Source organism: Pelophylax lessonae (assembly GCF_965119305.1).
Source record: "Pelophylax lessonae genome assembly, chromosome: 11".
NCBI classification, from domain to species: Eukaryota; Metazoa; Chordata; class Amphibia; order Anura; family Ranidae; genus Pelophylax; species Pelophylax lessonae.
This window is the reverse complement of record NC_138778.1, coordinates 132,724,663-132,749,645: the sequence shown is the minus strand read 5'-3', so window position 1 is coordinate 132,749,645 and position 24,983 is coordinate 132,724,663. Positions and strand designations below refer to the sequence as shown.

At 40.8% G+C, this 24,983-nt stretch overlaps 1 protein-coding gene across 3 annotated transcripts in view; it reads right to left on the bottom strand.

Annotated features, from left to right (window-relative positions):
- Positions 1–1,797: 1,797 nt before the first annotated feature.
- The window catches only part of GRIN2C (glutamate ionotropic receptor NMDA type subunit 2C), a 240,164-nt gene continuing 216,978 nt past the window's right edge, over positions 1,798–24,983 (bottom strand). For all 3 annotated transcript variants that reach the window (XM_082271610.1, XM_082271611.1, XM_082271612.1), the window contains 2 exons: positions 16,965–17,197; positions 1,798–2,958 (listed from right to left, as the gene is read on the bottom strand). In XM_082271610.1, coding sequence (XP_082127736.1) covers positions 1,915–2,958; positions 16,965–17,197 — 1,277 coding nt within the window. In that variant the 3' untranslated portion in view covers positions 1,798–1,914. The remainder of the gene's footprint in view (positions 2,959–16,964; positions 17,198–24,983) is intronic.

Below are 24,983 nucleotides of genomic sequence, written 5' to 3'. Positions count from 1 at the left end.
TTTTCTGCTTCTAGAACGCCTGACAGTGCTCCTTGCATGTTGGGCCTCTGTATGTGGCCAAGCTGTGTAAAAGTCTCACATATGTGATATTGCCATACCCAGGACGAAAAGCAGAATGTGTTTTTGGGTGCCATTGCAAGTATGCCTATGCTGTGTGTGTGAGAAATAACTTGTTAATATGACATTTTTGTGTAAAAAAAAAATAAATAAATAATAATAATACTTTCTTCAATTTGCTAAGAATTGTGGGAAAAAAATTACAACTACAAAAACTTACCATGCCTCTTACTTAATACCTCAGACTGTCTACTTTCAAAAATGGGGTCATGGGGGGGGTGTGTGTATTTGTACTGTCCTGACATTTTCAATGATTGGTACCATAGCTTGTAGACTTTATAAATTTCAATTTAGATATTAATGGCTGTGTGTTGAGTTATTTTGAGGGGACAGTAAATTTACACTGTTATACAAGCTGTACACTCACTACTTTACATTGTAGCAAAGTGTAATTTCTTAAGTGTTGTCACATGAAAAGATATAATAAAATATTTACATAAATGTGTGGGGTGTACTAACTTTTGTGAGAAACTGTATGTAACAGTATACATTTTGGCCCATATGTATGAAGAAAAATTACTTATTTGCAAAATTTTATAATAGAAACAAAAAAAAAATTTTTTTTTTGTTTTTGTTTTTTTTTTTTAAAGTTTTTTCGCTCTTTTATCACTTATATCTCAAAAAATTAAAAACCCAGTTGTAATAACAAAAAAAAAAAAAAACACCAAAAGAAAGTTCTATTTGAGTGGGAAAAAAATGATAAAAATCGTGATTGGGTAGAGTGTAGAATAACTGAGTAATCGGCATTTAAAGTGTGAGAGTACTGAAAGCTGAAAATTGGTCTGGGAAGGATGGAGGTTGTATTGAAGTGGTTAAGGATATACTAATGATCACAGAGCTGAATTTATCTGTATATTTTATATCCATCTGGAGGTCAGTTTAAGATTTATAATAATGTCAAGCAATAACATCAAATACCAGGCAAGACACCATCATTTATATGATGCTTTTGTGCTCTAGTAGAGCAGTGTGAGTTCTAAAATTGGAATAATTATATGATGGTAGTTGGGTTTTATGTAACTGGCAAACAGTCTTTATTTCACACAACATATACATTCAACAATAGCTTATTCACACATCATTTCAAGTGCTTCAATGCAGCCCAAATACAGCCCAAATATCGCCCAATCACAGGTTTAGAAGATAAGTATCCAATGTTCATGGATACATTTGCACACCAGACAATTTGCTACATTCTTACAAAACCACATAAAGTACATACAAACATTATTTTTAGAGTAATAAGGAAGACTCAATGACATAAAGGCATTTTATTTAGGGCAGGCATTTTGTAAACATTACTGGATAAAACCAGAATATTGTGTCTTTTGTGATCTTCTATAGATCTGTGCAGTTCTCAGATCATTGCATTGAGTTATTGCTGCTAAACTATCAGATGAAACACAAAATCATCTCAGTAAAATAGCTTTTTTTTTTTGCACAAGCAGGACCAGGGGGCAACCTAAAAAAATAACACTGCATATCTCAAAAATACACTGGGCCCTAAGGACAAATGCAGGGGAATACATATAGTTTAATATTCAAAAACATGTTGGATAGAATATACCACATTGTAAATAGTGTGATTACATCTTTAATAGGAAATTTGATGTTAAGAGACAGGGTATCAATGTTTTGAAACTTTAGCAGTACCATTGATTATGTTGCTTCATTTTTTTTTGAACAGATATACAGTGTTTGTGCCGCCTGTACCTGAGCTTTAGCAGCTGTGTTGCATCCATTAAAGCTGGTACAGTCCTTATTGCCATATTTGATAACACCCATTTTATTCCAGTTTTACACTTCTGATTCCCTGCTAATTCTCTTCCATGTTTCAGTCGGGTGGTGTGTTCTTGATCTTTCAGTTGGAAATGTCCCTAAAGGAAAAGGGGTAGGCTTCCTTCTACTTCTTGTCTTGCTGTGGCAAACAGTCCTCCCTACAGATGCTACACTGTAAGCAGTATGATGGTCTCTGTGGCTTAGTGCAGCTGGCGTGGCACATGTAGAGATTGGGCCAGCAAAGTACGTTTCCTCTTGGGAGGGTTTACAGTAAACTGGACTAAGCCATTTTTTCCCTTTTTGTTCAAAAGGAGGACTACTGCTGCATAAAAAGCAGACTTGATTGCTATTGGGGAGGGAACAGTATGATGGGCACCCACAGTGTTGGTGTAGCCTCCAGTCCTTCCTGTTAAACGAATCACATAGCAAGATATGTCGTCTTGGTACTTGACTGGGGATAGGGGAATGGCACCAAGAACTACAATGAGGAACTGCTGTTGTGGAAGTAACAGGCGCTCTTTCCAATAGTTCCCACCTTTTGCATGCTGAAAGCTGGGATGTTTCACAATTTCCACTTGCAGCACCAGCCTCCGTTCTCCGAACATTTTCATTATGGGTAGTGATAGCAATTGGTGGCAAAGTATCTGGACTAAGACAAGTGTTTAGTGTTGTGGGTTTGGGATCTGTTTCTTCTCTTGGTGAGCATGGAACTTGGGTTGATCGGAGAGTAGGAGAAACAAGTGATATATTGCTGGATGGGGCTACAGTTACTATTGGTTTTGAAGTGACAGCATAATGAGGGGATGAATTGGCCTGTGATTGTTGCTGTGGACCCTGCACAGAGAAGACAGCTTGCAAACTCTCACTTCTTTGTCTCCAAGTACGTAGTGCATGTGATGCAGTCTCCAGGGACCCACCAACAGCAGAGGAGGAAACAAGATCCTTGGCTGTCTGCAGAACCCTTAAAACATTGACGGGTACCGGAGTTCCTGTTACATCAGGCTCAGGACAAGCGGGGCCATGGGATGGACTCTGAACACCTCGAAAACAACTATATATGCCCTAAGAAACAAGAAAAAAACAGATAATTAGAATTATGTTGAATTAATAGTTTTTGTTGCCCAAAGTCACCCAGAACCCAGTTAATGAAAACACCCTGAAGTGAAAGTTAAAGGTGCATGCATGTATACCTGTAAATTTATGTTTTTTTTTTTTGTTTTATTGATATTTTATGTTATCTATATGCCACCTTGGATAGTTTGTTCAGTTACATCTTCTCAGTATTAGTAGGAGGTAATGAAGGGGTGCTACCATCTGAGGAAAGTGATGTAATAATTTCCATAAATTCATTTCTCCAGAAACCGGGTATGTGATAGGATAGTTCTATCCCCACTTTTATCCTCCCTCTCCATTTTTCTTTTATCAATCACTTGCTTTTTTTTTTTTTACTAAATATAGATATCAATCAGAAGGAAGAGGTGGAGGAAGATTTGGACAGCCAATATTCACTAAGCTATGCAGTAATCAGAGATCATGGAAAACATCAGGTTCTATTACTTTACCTGCACACCAGCTGAGAAACTTATTGAAAAAGCCACAGGGATTTTCACTTACCTGTATATTCTATATCCTGGGGTTCAGTACAAGATACAAGCTTGAAATATATAGACCTTGGGTTACGGGATGTAACTTCCTGGTGATTAGGTACTGTTGAAGCCTTTAAAGACATACCCCCTGGGTATCCCCCTAAAACCCTATCCCACTCAGAGTAACACAGGAACAGCCTGTGTCGTATACTGTACTCCAAGTTATAGAATTTACAAGTAAGTCAAATTCCTATTATCTGTACATATAGTACAGTATGTATTAGTGCAGAAGGAGCTTTATCCTTTAGGGTGTAGGCACTTGAGGTGAGTTGTCTTATCCACCTAGCAATGGTGGCTCTCAAAGCAGGGTATCCCTTGTGAGGTCCCTATTGAAGGACAAATAGGAAGTCCATCTGTAGTCCATTCAAAGCTGTAGCTTTGAGGTACTTTCTGATGGATCTGATCACATCCAGACAGTGTAGAGCAATCTGTTTTGAGTGTTTAATAAAAGGAAGCAAGGAAGGGAGGTTTCTGTCTGAAGGAAGAAATAAGGTGCTTGGGCGCAATTTTTTTTTTTAAATGGCGTGGGGTCCCCCCTGCAATCCACACCAGACCCTTGGCAGGTCAGGAAAGGGGGGGATGAGCGAGCGCCACCCCCCCTCCTGAACCATACCAGGCCACATGCCCTCAACATGGGGGTGCTTTGGGGCAGGGGGAGCTCTGCTCCCCCCCACCCCAAAGCACCTTGTCCCCATGTTGATGTCCTTTATTAAGAAATAAAAAAAAGCCCCCCAGTATAGTTCCATCGTCAATAACGACGCCCGCTGCCAGCGCCAACCCGAAAAAATAAAAACTGTTCGTGACAAAGAAAGCATGTACATAGAAAGGATCCCCCTAATTGGGACTATAGCGGGTAACGACACAGGTAAGTATCAAAAAAGATTATTTATTTTATATAAACAGTATATACAGAAATTGGCAAGAGAGCAAAATTATACACAATTGCACAATTGAAAAATGTTAAAAATATAGGCGATTCTTTGCAATATCAGATTAAAAATGACCATTTCAACATGGAGGAACCTGAGGTATGGTGCTGGAGACCCTACGCGTTTCAATATCAATCTTCCTCAGGGGTCTTTTGACCGTGGTCCCAATTTTTTATATACAGTTTTTTAGCAATATTCTATAACGGGATGAAAACAAAAAATTAATTTTGCATTATAGTACACATTGTATTGCATATCATCTATTATCCTTTAAGTATCATTTAATATATCTCACCATACACATACCATGTATTTTTTGTCATTCAATCTGAAAGAGTCGTCTTGATTAAAAGATCGATCGTTTAGGCACCACCAAGGAGAGCATACTATGAGGTGTCTCCGAAAGTCACACTGAACGTCCTGATCCCTCCCACTCAGTCCGATGGGGAGAGCGTGGGCCGATCAGTGCTGGGTGTGAAGCTGAAAAGGAGACGGACCGAAGGGACAAACCGTCATGGCATCACACGGGGTCCATACCCAGGGTACACCAAATCCTCCAATCTGCAATTCTAAAAGAATTAAATCAAAATGTGTGTAGTGTTATATCTACACTATTGAGAGTATAAGTCAACAATATGTTACAGCAAAAATAGCTGTTTTAGACTTTTTGTATAGAAGGATTTAAATTTTGTACCTTCACATCTATTTGCACTAGTCCACAACCTGCATCTCATGCATAGATATATGTTTCTGGTATTAGATATATTCTATATCAAAAATTGTTTCTGATTTGTTTAAAGAAGCACATATGCATTGAAGTATGTACCCACCTTTAATTGCTATATTTGAAGAGAAAGGTTGGGGGGAGGAGGTGAAATGGAAATGATCACACTTGCAATCTGATTTTCCAATAGGTGTAGTGTTTCCAAGGAGGGAGAAAAGCCATCTGTTTTAAATAAAAAGATATATATATATATATCTAGTGAGGGAAGGTATTAACCAATATCCCAAAAGTCATAGACTAGAAAATAAAACTACATATAGTATTGTTGGTAGTTAGTGGGTATCTTATTTACCTCCTTCGGATCATCAAGCAGGTCGCAAGTGTGTCCCTCTCCTCCCAGGTGGAGAGCCTGAATGTTACTGGGGAGACTAACCTTGTATATATGTGCCTGATGGTAATTGCAGAGTTGGAGCAGGTGTCTGTTGGAGGGCCCTCTAAGTGGGCGGTGCGGAGGGCGGCCCCACGGAGCGCAGACCAATCGGGGCCAGATGCCATGACATGTCTGTACAGCGTCCAGACTGTTGCCATGGCAACCCCGCTGTATACACTCCCGGGGTCTCGATCCGCATCGCCCGCTCACCGGCGCACAAAGGAGGGAGGGGCGGTCGATTCGACCATCCCAACCCGCACTGCCATCCATCTCCAAAGGCACTGGATTGCCAGAGAATGGATGGCCTACGTGCGCCGGGCGATGCCAGTAAGGAACGCCCACTCCGAAGCCGCTCCGCCCCAGTTCCTCCCAGCGGACGTGATGTAAAGGAACAGTGCGGCGTTCCGAGGCACCCCCCGCATACAAGTCCCAGAATGCCTCTGGTTTGCCCAACGATCTCTTAATCTAACTTTTAAAAGAACATCCAAGAAGAGAGAAAAAAAGTACACATAATGGATATAGGCATAAACACATTCAAGAACAAATCCTATAACATGGTTGTAACCTTGTATTGACTGATATTTTTACATATGTCATTATTTGATAGTTTGTTTATAAATTGAACATATAATAATTGGTATACATATAGCATGGTATAGCAATTAAAACCTATTAGCTGTAATATCACAGAAACATCTTATTGACAGACGTATAATTTTATAGTAGAACATGTTAGCAATGATTATGTATACATGTGATAGATTGAACAGGCTTTCTACATATTTTCAGCTTTACCAATCAAGCTCGAGCACAGATGTCATTAGCACTTCAAATAATATTTGTGTCGCTCTGTTGATTTGTGATATCAAACAGTCAGCACAAAATTATTTTATATATTATTATATGTATAGAACATAGATTGATACTATGCCCACTTCATGTCCAAAATGGCTCTTTTTTGGATCATTTGGGAGATTATTTTAATAGCTTTATCTAAATTTACACAGAGTTGTCATTCAAAAGATTTGAAGTGATATGGGTTAGATTGCATGTATAGACCATGACATCATAGCTTGAGCTTCTAGGTATTACAAAGTTTGAGTTATTCACCCATGGTTTTCCCGAGAAAGTGAGAGAGAGAAGTGAAGAAACAAAAGATTATATAAAGGGATTTTTAGGTCATTTTCCACTCTGATTTCCCCGACACAAAGCCTTCTAGAAAGGGTTTATATGAGATCATCTCATTTAGGCCTGGGGGGGAGGTGGCTTGGAGTCTAAAAATCCATCTCTGTTCTTTTTGGAGGAGGACTTTGTTCCAGTCCCCACCCCGAATACCTACATGAACCCTATCTAGAATTAGGAAAGACATTTTAGGAAATCTGCCGTCATGCATCTGAATGTTTTCATTGAGTGGATATGTTTGTACGCCCTTTGCCAAAACTCGAGTTTTGTCTTTCCTGTGTAGAAAGCGGGACATTCGCATTTAAGCATGTATATCACCCCTTGAGTCTTACAGTTTGCAAAATGGTGTGGGCGATACATCTCTCCATTTGGTAGTATGATTCTTTTCCCCACATTCATAAATTGACAATATTGGCACCACCCACATTTGAACGTACCCTGGTATTTACAAGGTTATTGTTAAGTTTTTTGAGGAATTGGTCGAGTTCACTAAGGCTACTGTCCCAAATCATTAGGACATCGTCAATATATCTTAGCCAGATGATGGCATGTTCCATACCTTCACTTCCAATGTCTCCCGTGTGAAGGGAGCGTTCCCACTACCTCCAGGTACAGGGCGTTGCGATGGGGACAGGATGTGCCCCATCGTACGCAAACCTGTACCTGGGGGAGTGGGAACGCTCCCTTTACACGGGAGACATTGGAAGTGAAGGTATGGAACATGCCATCATCTGGCTAAGATATATTGACGATGTCCTAATGATTTGGGACAGTATCCTTAGTGAACTCGACCAATTCCTCAAAAAACTTAACAATAATACGTTTAACTTAAAATTCACTGCCAATTGGGATCCAAACTTAATTACCTTTTTGGACATCCAATTGTACAAAGATCCAGAAGGTTTTATAAGAAGCAATCTCTATAGAAAGCCAACTGTGGGGAAACTGCATATTACATGCCAGTAGCTTTCATCCAAAACCACTTATAAACTCCATACCTTTCAGTCAGTATTTAAGAATCAAGAGGAATTGCTCGAGCGAACAAGATTACCAAAAAGAAGCAGATAACCTCAGAAAAAGACTATTAGATCGGGGGTACTCCAAGTCATGTTTGAAAAAGGCCTTTCACAAAGCCAATGGCAAAAATAGGCAAGAACTTTTATTCAAAACACGGACAAAGAAAGAGATAGATAATGCCCCTCGCATCATTACACGCTTCTCGAATCAGCAAAGGGATGTCCAACGCATCATTGACAAATATTGGCACCTCCTTAAAATGGACCCAAATGTAAACCAGTTTGTCTCTGACAAACCGCGTTTTACCTTTAAACGAGCAACATCATTGAAAGACAAACTGGTCGCTAGTGAATTTAAAACGGGACTCTCAAAGGACCCTTGTAAATACCAGGGTACGTTCAAATGTGGGGGGTGCCAATATTGTCAATTTATGAATGTGGGGAAAAGAATCATACTACCAAATGGAGAGATGTATCGCCCACACCATTTTGCAAACTGTAAGACTCAAGGGGTGATATACATGCTTAAATGCGAATGCCCCGCTTTCTACATAGGAAAGACAAAACTCGAGTTTTGGCAAAGGGCGTACAAACATATCCACTCAATGAAAACAAAAAATCCGGACTTACCTCTAGGTAGACACGTCATTCAGATGCATGATGGCAGATTTCCTAAAATTTCTTTCCTAATTCTAGATAGGGTTCATGTAGGTATTCGGGGTGGGGACTGGAACAAAGTCCTCCTCCAAAAAGAACAGAGATGGATTTTTAGACTCCAAGCCACCTCCCCCCCAGGCCTAAATGAGATGATCTCATATAAACCCTTTCTAGAAGGCTTTGTGTCAGGGAAATCAGAGTGGAAAATGACCTAAAAATCCCTTTATATAATCTTTTGTTTCTTCTCTTCTCTCTCTCCCTTCTCGGGAAAACCATGGGTGAATAACTCAAACTTTGTAATACCTAGAAGCTCAAGCTATGATGTCATGGTCTATACATGCAATCTAACCCATATCACTTCAAATCTTTTGAATGACAACTCTGTGTAAATTTAGATAAAGCTATTAAAATAATCTCCCAAATGATCCAAAAAAGAGCCATTTTGGACATGAAGTGGGCATAGTATCAATCTATGTTCCATACATATAATAATATATAAAATAATTTTGTGCTGACTGTTTGATATCACAAATCAACAGAGCGACACAAATATTATTTGAAGTGCTAATGACATCTGTGCTCGAGCTTGATTGGTAAAGCTGAAAATATGTAGAAAGCCTGTTCAATCTATCACATGTATACATAATCATTGCTAACATGTTCTACTATAAAATTATACGTCTGTCAATAAGATGTTTCTGTGATATTACAGCTAATAGGTTTTAATTGCTATACCATGCTATATGTATATCAATTATTATATGTTCAATTTATAAACAAACTATCAAATAATGACATATGTAAAAATATCAGTCAATACAAGGTTACAACCATGTTATAGGATTTGTTCTTGAATGTGTTTATGCCTATATTCATTATGTGTACTTTTTTTCTCTCTTCTTGGATGTTCTTTTAAAAGTTAGATTAAGAGATCGTTGGGCAAACCAGAGGCATTCTGGGACTTGTATGCGGGGGGTGCCTCGGAACGCCGCACTGTTCCTTTACATCACGTCCGCTGGGAGGAGCTGGGGCGGAGCGGCTTCGGAGTGGGCGTTCCTTACTGGCATCGCCCGGCGCACGTAGGCCATCCATTCTCTGGCAATCCAGTGCCTTTGGAGATGGATGGCAGTGCGGGTTGGGATGGTCGAATCGACCGCCCCCTCCCTCTGTGCGTCGGTGAGCGGGCGATGCGGATCGAGACCCCGGGAGTGTATACAGCGGGGTTGCCAGGGCAACAGTCTGGACGCTGTACAGACATGTCATGGCATCTGGCCCCGATTGGTCTGCGCTCTGTGGGGCCACCCTCCGCACCGCCCACTCAGGGGGCCCTCCAACAGACACCTGCTCCAACTCTGCAATTACCATCAGGCACATATATACAAGGTTAGTCTCCCCAGTAACATTCAGGCTCTCCACCTGGGAGGAGAGGGACACACTTGCGACCTGCTTGACGATCCGAAGGAGGTAAATAAAATACCCACTAACTACCAACAATACTATATGTAGTTTTATTTTCTAGTCTATGACTTTTAGGATATTGGTTAATACCTTCCCTCACTAGATATATATATATATCTTTGTATTTAAAACAGATGGCTTTTCTCCCTCCTTGGAAACACTACACCTATTGGAAAATCAGATTGCAAGTGTGATAATTTCCATTTCACCTCCTCCCCCAACCTTTCTCTTCAAATATAGCAATTAAAGGTGGGTACATACTTCAATGCATATGTGCTTCTTTAAACAAATCAGAAACAATTTTTGATATAGAATATATCTAATGCCAGAAACATATATCTATGCATGAGATGCAGGTTGTGGACTAGTGCAAATAGATGTGAAGGTACAAAATTTAAATCCTTCTATACAAAAAGTCTAAAACAGCTATTTTTGCTGTAACATATTGTTGACTTATACTCTCAATAGTGTAGATATAACACTACACACATTTTGATTTAATTCTTTTAGAATTGCAGATTGGAGGATTTGGTGTACCCTGGGTATGGACCCCGTGTGATGCCATGACGGTTTGTCCCTTCGGTCCGTCTCCTTTTCAGCTTCACACCCAGCACTGATCGGCCCACGCTCTCCTCATCGGACTGAGTGGGAGGGATCAGGACGTTCAGTGTGACTTTCGGAGACACCTCATAGTATGCTCTCCTTGGTGGTGCCTAAACGATCAATCTTTTAATCAAGACGACTCTTTCAGATTGAATGACAAAAAATACATGGTATGTGTATGGTGAGATATATTAAATGATACTTAAAGGATAATAGATGATATGCAATACAATGTGTACTATAATGCAAAATTAATTATTTGTTTTCATCCCGTTATAGAATATTGCTAAAAAACTGTATATAAAAAATTGGGACCACGGTCAAAAGACCCCTGAAGAAGATTGATATTGAAACGCGTAGGGTCTCCAGCACCATACCTCAGGTTCCTCCATGTTGAAATGGTCATTTTTAATCTGATATTGCAAAGAGTCGCCTATATTTTTAACATTTTTCAATTGTGCAATTGTGTATAATTTTGCTCTCTTGCCAATTTCTGTATATACTGTTTATATAAAATAAATAATCTTTTTTGATACTTACCTGTGTCGTTACCCGCTATAGTCCCAATTAGGGGGATCCTTTCCATGTACATGCTTTCTATTAGCTAAGGGATGAGGGCATAAACGACTCAGCACCCCTTCTAATATATCCAACTCCCACACCCCCTTTTGTTCGTGACAAAGGCTCCTGCTGTCTGACAGTTCTTAAATCACTAAGGTGCGAGGCCACCTGGTGACATATCCGGTTTTCACTGCCCCCTTGTGACATCACCAACCCAGCATGCACTCAATGATGTCAATGACATCACTAGGGGGGCGGTGCCACCTGGTTCCTGCCCCTTAGTTATTTAAGAGCTGTCAGACAGTGGGAGCCTTTGTCAGGACCAGAGAGGTTTTTTTTACACTTTTTTGCTGAATGAGTAGAGGTACCTCTACTTATTCACATGGGGGGGGGGGGGCTGGGATCTGAGGGGGTTAAAGGGGGTTTCTAGATTCCAACCACTGGCCAGGTTTGTGGGGAAGAGGCCCTTGTCTCCATCAAAATGGGGACAAGGTGTTTTTTTTTGGGGGGGGGGCAGAGCCCCAAAGAACCTCCCCATGTTGAGGGCATGTGGTCTGGTATGATTCAGAAGGTGGGCGAGCTTGCTCATCCTCTCCTTTTCTGACCTGCCGGGCTGCATGCTCGGATAAGGGTCTGTTATGGATTTCAGGGGGACCCCAGACCATTTTTTCATGTATTTTCCATTGCCGGCATTCTTTTGTTTACATTCAGCTGTCATTGGGGAAGCCGCTAACAGCTGATGAGTCATCGGTTGTTAAGGACACAGTGGCCAACTTCCTGGCCCGCTCCTTAGCTACCAGCTTTTTTTCCACACAGAACTCGAATCGGTCAGTTAATTTTCAACCGAATCAAATTTGAATCGTTCTGAAATTTTGGAATTTGTTAGAAAATAAAGAAACTAAACAAATATTTACGCCCTGCACGTCTAGCGACTTTGTAGCGCACAAACAAAATGATCACATTGGTGAAAGCCAAAGTTGTAACAAAGTCGCACTCATCCAAAGGCGCATCAAGTTGCACGGTAAATTCGCAATGGAAATCGCACATCCAAAGTCGCACAAGTGTTAATGGACCCTTTACCAAGGTTGCACCGATCCGTATACACTGCTTCTACTGTAGTATTAAAAGACAGTGAAGTGTTGATTGGAGAATCCAGAACAAAATAATAAACTAGTTAACCACTTCCATACCGCGTCATTGTAAAATGACAGCGGCAGAAAGTCTTTGTTGATCTGGGCCGACTTCATATGATTGTGGCCCGCTCTCGCCGCTACTGCGCGCCCCCGCAGCGCGGTGATCAGGGATGAGGCTCGTCCCTTGGACTGAGCCCATCCATGATCAAGGTAAGTAGCCAATGAAATTGGCTGTTTACCACGTGATCTGCTGTGTCAATCACAGCCGATCACATGAGCGGCTCCAGCGCGAGCCGCTCGTTCTCTCCCCAATGCGTGACGATCAGGGATGACGCTCGTCCCTTGGACAGAGCCCATCCTCGATCTAGGTAAAGAGCCAATGAAATTGACTTGACTTTTTACCACGTGACCGGCTGTCAATCACAGCCGGTCACAGAGTGTCAACAGAGAACACGGTAACTAGCTGTCACCGTGTTCTCCTCCTCACACACTGATCCTGTGTGAGGAGATTGTGGTAACAGCTAGTTACCGATTACAGTGCACCCCAAAATACACTGACTGTCCCCCCCCAATAAAGAGGACCCGTCACTAGCCCATCAAAGTACCTGTCACTAGCCCATCAAAGTACCTGACACTAGCCCATCAGAGTACCCGAGTATCTGTCACCAGTCCATCAGGTACTCTGATGACAGGTACTCGGGTACTCTGATGGGCTGGTGACAGGTACTCGGTACTCTGATGGGCTGGTGACAGGTACTCGGGTACTCTGATGACAGGTACTCGGGTACTCTGATGACGGGTACTCGGGTACTCTGATGACAGGTACTCGGGTACTCTGATGGGCTGGTGACAGGTACTCGGGTACTCTGATGACAGGTACTTGGGTACTCTGATGACAGGTACTCGGGTACTCTAATGTGCTGATGACAGGTACTCAGGAAATCCGATGACAGGTACTCGGGTACTCCGATGACAGGTACTCAAAGTACCCGAATACCTGTCATCAGTGTACCTGAGTACCTGTCATCAGAGTACCCGAGTACCTGTCACAAGCCCATCAGGTACTCTGATGACAGGTACTCGGGTACTCTGATGACAGGTATTCGGGTACTTTGAGTACCTGTCATCAGAGTACCTGAGTACCTGTCATCAGAGTACCCGAGTACCTGTCATCGGAGTACCCGAGTACCTGCCATCAGAGTACCCGAGTACCTGTCATCAGAGTACCCGAGTACCTGTCATCAGAGTACCCGAGTACCTGTCACCAGCCCATGAGGTACTCTGATGACAGGTACTCGGGTACTCTGATGACAGGTATTCGGGTACTTTGAGTACCTGTCACCAGAGTACCTGAGTACCTGTCATCAGAGTACCTGAGTACCTGTCATCAGAGTACCCGAGTACCTGTCTCCAGCCTAGAGTGCCTGAGTACCTATCTGCATCCCGTCAGATTACCCGAGTACCTGTCTCTAGCCCACCAGAATACCTAAGTACCTTTCTGAAGCTCTTTAGAGTACCCTAGTACCTTTCTGCAGCCCATCAGAGTACCTGAGTACGTATCTGCAGCCCATGCCTCCTAGATTATGTGTTGGGGTGTTTGCTTTTCAAAATGGGGTCATTTTGTGGGGGTTTCCATTGTCCTGGGGTTCCAAGGCCTTCAAAAGTGTGATAGGTTGTAATGAAATTATATGTGAAATTTATGCTCCTAGAATACCTGACGGTGCTCCTTGCATGTTGGGCATCTGTATGTGGCTATGCTGTGACAAAGTCCCACATATGTGGTATTGCTATACTCAGGAGGAGTAGTAGAATGTATTTTGGGGTGTCATTTTTGCTATGTACATGCTATGTGTTAGAAATATCCTATAAATTTACAACTTTGTGTAAAAAAAAATGCGTTTTCATTTTCTTTCCACATTTTCCAAAAACTTGTGGAAAAAAATTACATGTTCAGAAGACTCATTATGCCTCATAGAATATACATTGGGGTGTTTTCTTTCCAAAATGGGGTCATTTTGTGGGTAATTCCATTGTCCTGGTGCTCCAGGGCCTTCAAAAGTGTGATAGGTCATTAGGAAATTATATGTGTAATTTATGCTCCTAGAACACCTGACATGCTCCTTGAATGTTGGGCCTCTGTATGTGGCCAGGCTGTGTAAAAGTCTCACACATGTGGTATTGCCATACTCAGGAGGAGTAGCAGAATGGGGTGTAATTGCAAGTATGCATATACTGTGTGTGAGAAATAACTTGTAATTATGACTATTTTGTGTAAAAAAAAAAAACATTCATTTTCCCAAGAATTGTGGAAAAAAAATTACAACTTCAAAAAACTCACCATGCCTCTTTAAATACCCTGGAATGTCTACTTTCCAAAAAGGGGTCATTTGGGGGGTATTTGTACTGTCCTGACATTTCAGGGCCTCAAGAAATGAGATAGGCCGTCGGTACATCAGGTGTGATCAATTTTCAATGATTAGCACCATAGCTTGTAGACTCTATAACTTGCACACAGACTAAATAATAACCACTAATTTGGGTTATTTTTACCAAAGATATGTAGAAGTATACATTTTGGCCCAAATTTATGAAAAAAAATTACTTATTTGCAAAATTTTATAATAGAAACTAAAACAAAATGTGTTTTTTTCAAAATTTTCGCTGTTTTTCACCTATATTGCAAAAAATAAAAAACCCAGTGGTGATTAAATACTACCAAAAGAAAGCTCTATTTGTGTGAAAAAAATGATAAAAAATTTGATTGGGTACAGCGTTGCATGACTGAGTAATTATCATTCAAAATGTGAGAGCGCCGAAAGCTGAAAATTGGTCTGGGCAGGAAGGGGGTGTAACTGCTCTGTATGGAAGTGGTTAAGCTAAGAGTGATTTCCACATAGGGGAAATAGGTTCATCACCTTGGGACATTAGCAAAAAAATTAAGGATGCTGGTGAGTAGGGATTATCGAACTTTTGAAAAGTTCGGTTCGAACAGAACACCCAAATTTCCCGAAAGTTTGGTTCGGATTCCAGAACCCTATTGAAATCAATGGGACCTGAACTTCTGGAATCAAAAACACAATTTTGAAGCCCTAAAACCCAATAATGCCCCTAAAAAGTGCCTAGGGTTCTGGGTCATGCCCCAGGGACTATGAATCAGGCAAAAAAAGTTCTTAAAAATTGTTGTTTTTGATAGAGAGCCAATTATTGAAAAAATTATTGGAAAAAAAAAGAGATTTCTTTTGGATTTAGTGTCTGGGGGGTCTAAAAAAGTGTACCTGTGAAGTTTCAGCTCTGTAGCATGTCCAGAACCAGAAAAAAAACAGATTATTTTTCTTAGAATTTCAGTAGCGCAGGGATGGTGTTACCCTCCTTTCACACCTGGGCGTTTTTGTTTCAGGCGTTTTTCAGGCATTTTTTTTATCTTCTGCATAGGGGTATATATATGTGTATGTATAAATATATATATATATATATATATATATATATATATATATACCCCTATACACACATATATATATATATATATATATATATATATATATATATATATATATATATGTGTGTGTGTGTGTATATATACATATACATATATATACATATATATATATATATACACATATATATATATATATATATATATATATATGTATACCCCTAACCCACAATCTGCATAGTGGGGTCACCCTGACATGGCAGAGTCAGTTCACCCTAAACTACACTACAGTCACCCTGACATGGCAGAGTCAGTTCACCCTAAACTACACTACGGTCACCCTGACATGATACAGTCAGTTCACCCTAAACTACACTACGGTCACCCTGACATGGCAGAGTCAGTTCACCCTAAACTACACTACGGTCACCCTGACATGGTAGAGTCAGTTCACCCTAAACTACACTACAGTCACCCTGACATGGCAGAGTCAGGTCACCCTAAACTACACTACGGTCACCCTGACACCTAAAGCTATCCCTACAAAAACTAGATTTTTGAATCTAACTATAGTGGTATATGGGGGTGGGGGTTTTTGATCTCAAGGTGGGTTTAGTAGGTTTTGCCTCCGTCCCATGTATATATATAAAGAAGGGGGTTTTTTGGTGTCTCAGGCCAATGTGGTGGGACTTTGTGGGCAAGTAATAATATAAATCAAAGGGGTAAAAAGAATTTTGGATTTATTCCATTAATCATATATAATACATATATACATATTTTGAAAGTGAAATTGGTGCTTGGGTTAAGAGCCCAGTGTGAAGAAGAAGTAGGAAAAAGATTCAAGAGAATCTGTGACATATGTGGCTTATAGTAACAAAGATGTGGATGTTGTCTCTCTGTTTCCTGTGAAGATTCCAGGAAATAGTGATTCACAGAGTTCATCCAGATCTGACGCGTTTCGGCTGTTGTATAGCCTTTTCAAAGATTTGTCACCCAGTATAGTTGATCCGCATAGATGTCTTTTAAGTAGCACCTGAAATTGCACCTGCTACTTTGAAATTGTGCTACTTCACTACTACATTTCAAAGTAGCATCCAGGGCTAAATGTCAACTTTAGCTATTGAGCTCTGTAGTCAACAGACTTTGTTCAACTACATGGGAAATACAACAATATTTTATGAAATATTTTTTTAGTGCAAAACATATTATATAGAGAGAGACAATGCTGTATGTATACAAAAACACTGTACATTTTAAAACCTCCTTTGAAATCTGTTCACTTTTCTTCACGCTTACCCGACTGATTCCAAGCAGGCTCTGCTCCACACAAGGTCTGGGTATACAGTGTCTCATCCTCCAGTACACAAGATGTTCCCATGAGAAGACCAACAGACTTAAACCCATAGCAACCAACAGCATGTAGAAGACTCCAGCCATGTTATCAATGTCCAGTTTACTGCTTACAGCTTCATTCTTCTCATTCTGACATATGCCAGATAACCACACGGTCTCCAGTCTTTGAGTTTCACCTTATACAAAACATTCATAGGTTTGTTAGGAATGGATCTTTAGCTGTCAATAAATGGTCACATAGCTAAAAAAAAAAAGACACTTCCATCTGATTGAACCTCTAACAAACTTAAGAAGTTTTAAGTTGTAGTTTAGAGAAAGGAAATGGGCAACCCCGGGGAAAAATCCTTCCTGACCATCAGAGATCGTCAAATCAGTTCCTGAGGTTAAATATCTAAAAAAACTATCCTGAACATCCGTAGATACCATTATTACTAAGAAAAGCATCCCGTTAGTTTTTAGATTGTGTTATTGATTTTGCCATTACTATTTTATGAAATAGGGCATTTCACATCTGAACCACAGCAAAATCATGCTTACTATAACTATCTCCTTCCTATACTCAGTACATAGATAATTGCCCCCTTTCAATATAAAGATAAAAAGTGTAAATAGCTCTTTCACCACCAGAGTCATTTACTTTTTCATTTTGTGCATTTTATTTTCTGAAAGCAGAGACCCTGTAAAAAAAATGAGGGTTCTTCAAAAAGTTTTTACACTTTTTTTTTAACTATTAAATATAAAAAAGTGTAGAAACTTTGTGAAGATTCATCGTATTTGCAGTCATACATAATATACACTACTGTTTTTTAGATTTCAGTTTTCTGTAAAATACACTCAAATGAATTTTAGTTGCGCACAAGCACATAATAATCACAATTGTTGGTCAAATATAATAGAGGAGCTTGTGTCAAGTAAATAGATAACAAATATGTTTGTATGCATGTGCACCCGACACATGGGTTTGTGTTTGTATGTACTGTATGTGGGGACGAGGGCTATGCAAGTCAAGGGGGCTTAAAGAGGGACCAGTGAGCTTGGGTGGGGGTCAGGCAGGGTGTGGCACTTTATAGCACATGCAGAAGTGATCAGGTTGCTGTAAACTACATCTTAAATAAAGCCGACAGTCGGAATTCAAAAAGGTTAACAAATAGCCGGCTGGCGGGCATAATAGATATGGTGACAGCAGTGAAATGGTTAAACCCCAAATCTACTTTTCAGTATGTTTGGCATGCCCCACTGTATAAAACTTTATTAAGCAAGTAATTTTTGTGATTCTGTTGCAATTTGTCTTACCTTGAGATCCTCTTAGTAACAGTTCTTCAGGTTTAACCACTTGCCGACTGCCTAACGACGATTTACGTCGGCAGTCAGCCCCTCACAGGTAAAGCGACGTAGGTCTACATCGCTAGCCTGTGAGGGTCTAGGGAGCGAGCGCGCGCCGCCGGAGGCGCGCTCCTGCTCGGTCACAGACCCCCCCGCGCGAGTGACCGGCGGACCCGATGTCCGCCGGTCACTCGCGATCGTCGGTTACTGTGGGAGAAGGAAGGCGGCTAATGTAAACAAAGCTGCCTATCAGTCTCCCCTGTGTAACAGCACAGATCATTCGGTCCTGCTATGTAGGACCGTTGATCTGTGCTGTTACACACACAGCCACATCCAATCACAGTAAGAATCATGCCCCTAGGGACACACTTAACCCCTCCCTCTCAAATAAAGTTAACCCCTTCACTGCCAGTGTAATTTTTACAGTAACAGTGCATATGTATAGCACTGATTACTGTAGTAATGTCACTGGTAACCCCAAAAGTGTCAAAAATGTCAGTCAAAGGTCCGATCTGTCCGCCGCAATGTCGCAGTCCCGCAAAAAAAGTCGCAGATCGCCGCCATTACTCGTTAAAAAAAAACAACAAAAACGACAAAAATCTTTCCCTTAGTTAGTAAAAGCAATAACTTTTGCGCAAACCAATCAAAATACGCTTTTTGCGATTTTTTTTTTACCAAACATATGTAGCATAAAACAAATTGGCCTAAAATGTTAAAAAAATTTTGATTTTTACATTTTTTTGGGGGAATTTCATATAAAAAAATGTGAAAAATATTGTTATTTTTGCAAAATTGACGCTTTTTTTTTGTTTATAGCGCATGATCAAAAAATCGCACAGGTGATCAAATACCACCGAAAGAAAGCTCTGTTTGTGAGAATAAAAGGACCTCAAATTAGTTTGGGTACAGTGTCGCACGACCGCGCAATTGTCCTTTAAAATCACGCAGTGCCGAATCACAAAATAGGCGCTGGTCACGAAGGGGGTAAAATCTTCCGGGGGGTTAAGTGGTTAAGGCTCACAATGCTTAGCTAACGACTTGTAATTAGGAGCAGCCTGCCTACTTTAGTTAGCTATTGGGCTGTCTATCAGGTCTGCAGAGGGCATGCTGTCAACGGTGCTGCTAATTGCAAAGCAAGGGCCTAGCATTGTCAGATTGCAACTTGAAACTTTTACGGGATCACAGGTTAGAAACCTTGCAATTGCTTTACACTTTCCTGCTCAGGCCTTTAGTAGTTTGATGGTGGGGCGGGTGCTTTATCCTTCTGAGTGCATGTCATATGATGTCCTCTCAGAAGGCACCGTGCAGCGGCATGATCTTTTACTGGGTGTGTCCACCATTCACAGCCGATGACTGATCAGTGTACTGGCCATGTGACTTTCCATGCTTCCTTTCAATCCATTCATTGTGTACAATTGTGTTTCTAGCTGTGATTGGTCAATGTGATCACATGGTACAGACAGGGCCAATCACAGCCATTTGTACCATGTGATTAGTTCTGTCCAATCACAGCTTATCACAACAAACCATTCTGTATGCAATCATAATTTGTAAAAAAAAAAAAAAGAAAATAAATCCTGGTCACTTCCCCTAGAGTAGTTCAATGTTAATAAGGTAACATTATATTGCTCTGGTCACAGCGTGTTAAAAAAATCATAACAAAAAAAAATGTAATTTAAAAAAAAAAATTACAATTGTTATTTTTTCCTTGTACTGTCAGCGGTCAGTGTCCCTGATCACTGCCACACCAGTAATATGGTGTGTTGTACTGCACTGGTGACAGTATTAGAGATTTAGAGTTTAATATTATTTAAAATGATAAAAGTCTCTGAAATACATATGAATGTTAAAATGTAATATGTTAGTTTTGAAGGTTACTTCAATATATCTTTGTCAAGGACAGAAAAGCAATTTTGCTATGTATGGATTTCTATTCTGAGTTTCTATGTTAGTATGTTAGGTGGAGTTATGTGGCTTACTGTAGTCTCAAACCATATATGCAAGAGTGGGTGTTACTTTTATATTTAGAATTACAGTGGAACCTTGGTTTACGAGTATAATTCGTTCCAGCAGCTTGCTTGTAATCCAAAACACTCGTATATCAAAGCAAGTTTTCCCATAGGAAAGCATTGAAACTCAGATGATTCGTTCCACAAGCATTTATAGTAATATAAAGATATGCTGTTATATATAAAGTAGTACATTACTGTACAGTATAAGTATGCCATCTCCTTTGTTAAACATTATGTGTCCCTGTATTCGTGCTGTACTACATAACAGATGCCGATTATTCTTTATTAGTGCTTGTCTGGCTGTTCACTCACAACACTGCAGCCCTCTGCTTCCTCCTCCCCTACTCCTCAGATGACGTCAGAAGGAGTGATCGGCCCCTCCCGCCGGGTAGAGCAGGGAGACGAGGTGAGAGCGAGGCAGAGAAACGAGGAGACATATACATACAGTAAGTGCAGGGACACTCTAAAACAATATAAATCGGCATGTTTATACAGTGTACAAGCGCTGGGACACATAATGGTATGTGAGAGAGTGCATTTACAGAGGGGATGGCATGCTTTTAGAGTATAAAACTGCTCGTATATCAAGACAGTGCTCGTATACCAAGACAGTTTTTTTTAAAAAATGTTGCTCGTCTTTCAAAACGCTCGAAAACAGAGGTACTCGTAAACCAAGGTTCCACTGTACTACCTTCTTGGGGACACACTTTTTGCTGACATCATCTTTACATATAGTATAAAAGACAACTATATCTACAGATCAAGCACAAATGAGAAAAGAACATGCTACAATCTGAAGACACGTAACACCTCTCTCTCTCTCTCCTTTTGATGCGTGAAACCTTTCTGTTTTGTTCTGTTTCATATGTTTTGCTTTACTTTAGAAAATAAACAACTTTCCTGAAGTATCGTGACAACTGAGAAGTCTATTTCGGACAGACAGTATGTAAAAAAAAAAAATTATGAAACATTTTTTTCAATTAATTTTCCAAATTATGAAAAAAAAAATGCAACTTAAAAAAACCTGCCATGTCTCTTACTAAATATCTTGGACTGTCTACTTTCCAAAAAAGGGGTGATTTGGGAGATATTTGTACTGTTCTGACATTTTTGGGCCTCAAGAAATGAGATAGGCCTTCAGTACATCAGGATTGATCAATTTCTAGATACAGTATATACCATAGTTTGTGGACTCTAACTTTCCTACAGACTAAATAATATACACTAATTTGGGTTTTTTTCACCAAAGAAATGTAGCAGAATACAGTTTGGCCCAAATTCATGAAGATTCACTCAGCAACTCACTGAAATTAAAGCCCAATTGACTTGGCATATACGACCAATCCAGATGGTACTGTTAGCCAAATGACAGGTCCTAGAGTTGTCATCAGCTACATAGGGTAAGGGGCAAAGATATTAGTGACATAATTTACCAAATATGGCCATGGTCACATTTTTTTAATGTCATTGCCAAAACATGGCCAGTAACCATATTTGGGCAGCAGAATCTCAGCTATCTCCACTACTTTGCTTACGTGAGGATTCCCGGCCATGTAAGCAATATGCTGGTGATAGCAGCACTTGTTACAGTTGCAGTGGGGGCCAGCTACTTTAGGAAGCACTGACAGCTTGAAGCTTTCATATATAGAAGTGGTAGAATTACTGCTTCTATATATGAGGCTCAGATCCCACAGAACAGGGGGCTAAAGAAACAAAAGTTTAGGTATTTATCTGAATTACCGAACAGCCAAATTTTGGTTCATCCCTACTGCTAAACTGTGTAAATATATACTGTATATATAGTCAGCTCTAAATATTTTTTTATTCCAAGTAAAGCAGCTCTATTTAACTAAAAGTCTGATTCCTTTCCCAGCCCAAAGTGATATTAAAGCTTCAACTTTTCTTTTTTAATTAAAATAATAAACATGTTATACTTACCTGCTCTGTGCAATGGTATTGCACAGTGTGCAGCCTCGATCCACTTCTTCTGGGGTCCCCCACCCTCCTCTTTGTTGAGAAAGCTTCTGTCTATGGGGGCACTTGTGCAGGCTCGCTCCTGAGCCACTCTGTCAGTGTTTATAGAAACAGACAATGTGGCTCAGCCTTGCCCCTCAGTACAGGGGCCCAGAGGCCAGATGTGGCCCTTTGCTTGACTTTATCCAGTCCTTGAGGAACTTTTATATCCTGTGATACCAACAATCGGGCATTAATCCTGCCGCATACAAAATTAATGGGACACTATTTCTCCCAATGACACCAATGATAGGGAACAATTCCTCTCACTGACACCAATGGTGGAGCACTATTCTTCCCAATGACACTAATGACGGGGAACTTTTGCTTCCACTGACACCAACGATGGGACATTATTCCTTCCATTGATACCCGTGATAGAGCACTATTCCTCAGACTGATACCAACGGTGGGGCAATGTTTACTTGACACCCCAACATCTTTTAATTCCACTGGCTATAGACTGGTCCCCCTAAAGTCGGAAGGACTTTAAACTAGCCCTGTTTTTAGAAAGTTTGTGGACCCTTGGCCTAAAGCATAGAATGCATTAAGGTAAAAAAACCTTAAGGCTTTAGAACCACTTCAACATTCTTTGTCATGCATAAGCTGTGGTGCCCAAAGCTGTAACTCATACCATGAGTGATTCAAAAAAATGAATAAAGGGATTACACAATGCTGCATCTTATTTATCATTCTAGGATGTGATTTGCTTTTGAAACTGCTGCTAGGCATTGAGTATTAATCAGTATTCCCAAGTATTTTCCAGTTGTGTTTGCTTAACTGTATTCCATTTAAAGTATGAGGGCAAAAGTTCTGGTATACCCATCGTGGGAGCAAAATTTACAATTACATTTCATCTGCCACCTAACTGCTCACGCTGCTATCCTGTCATTTTAAGGTTCAATAGTAATTTGTCACTTGCACACTAGGTTTTAATAAATTTACAAAATCTTATGACATTGGCAAACATAGCTGCATCATTTTTATTCAATTCACTGGATCATTTATATGAAAATTGAAAAGAATTGGGGTCAATACTGGTTCTTAAGGAACGTCAATCCATTTTAGATACATTTTATTTAAAAGTTATTGCTTTTTGTTCTTTAACCTATTCCTACCTACTTCATGCAGATACATCATATTTTATTGTAGTCCTTGCAGCCTCAAGAACTCCACCAAACTATTACAAGGTAGGGATGGGCTTAACGTTTGAGTCGAACATAAGTATGTTCGCCGAACACACGAACATATGGAGCGCTCAGCAGTAGCGGAGCCAGAGGGCTAGCTGGGGTGGCAATTGCCACCCCAGACGAAGTCCTTGCCACCCCTTTTGCCACCCCGCTGAAAACATTACACTCATAGGCATGCGCACGGGGTGTGCTGGGTGTTCCTAGGCACACCCTAATCACCCTCGTGCAGTGCCAGTGCTTCTGCCATGGCGGCCGCCGCTGTGTCTGCTGCTCTCTGCCCCTGGCCGCTCAGCTCCCAAACCCAATCCTGTCCGCGCCGCCCACTGTAGACTGGTGGGGGAGGCGTGCAGTGCAGGGACTGAGAGGGACTGTCTGGGGGAGAGACTAGCCTGTGCAGCGGCCACCCAGCGCAGCGTGGGAGAGAACCAGGCAGTGAGCAATCGAAGAAGCCGGCGCGGCGAGGAGCGGAGGAGGAGTCAGATGACAGGAGTCCAGTCAGGACTCAGCATCAGCAGCATCGCCAATCGCCATCAATTATTCAGGCTCAGCAAAGAAGGCGGCAGGGGAGAGGCCAGAGAGCTGGTGTCTGTCTGTGGTGCTGCAGGAAAAACCTCGTCTGGGGAGTCGGGACATGTGAAAAAAAGGTAGGTAAGAGACTACTACTGTAGTACTGTCTGACTGTACTAGTGACTGATTGAGTAGTGAGAAGTCTGTAAAGGAAAGGGGATCTATCTCATGGGGAACCTGCCCTTGTCCAATGCCTGGCCTGCTAACTGTAAGGGGGTCCCACCTCACCCTGGCCTGCTGTAAGGGGGGATCTATATGGGCGACCATGTCCCCCATATAGATCCCCCCTTACAGCAGGCCAGGGTGAGGTGAGGTCCCCCATATAGATCCCCCCTTACAGCAGGCCAGGGTGAGGTGAGGTCCCATATGCTGTTCTGAATGTTTGTTTTTGTGAACTTGGTGGTGCCATACCACTGGGTAGATGCAGGTCATACCTGGTACAACTATTGAAGTTTATCATTAGAGTCAGTGTTAAAGGGCTCTATGTTTTTTTGTATTGTTGTTCTATTATTATTGTTATGGTACCCATTTGACTGTGTACAACTGCCTTGTCCTGCTCTGTTTTGACAGGTCCAAGTTTACCTCAGTTTTTGTTTACTACTGGATTTGATTAGTCCAAGGAGCACTTTGAATACTTGTTGTTCTATTTTTGCTGTATACTTAATACATACAGTGCCTTGCGAAAGTATTCGGCCCCCTTGAACTTTGTGACCTTTTGCCATATTTCAGGCTTCAAACAAAAAGATATAAAACTGTCATTTTTTGTGAAGAATCAACAACAAGTGGGACACAATCATGAAGTGGAACGAAATTTATTGGATATTTCAAACTTTTTTAACAAATAAAAAACTGAAAAA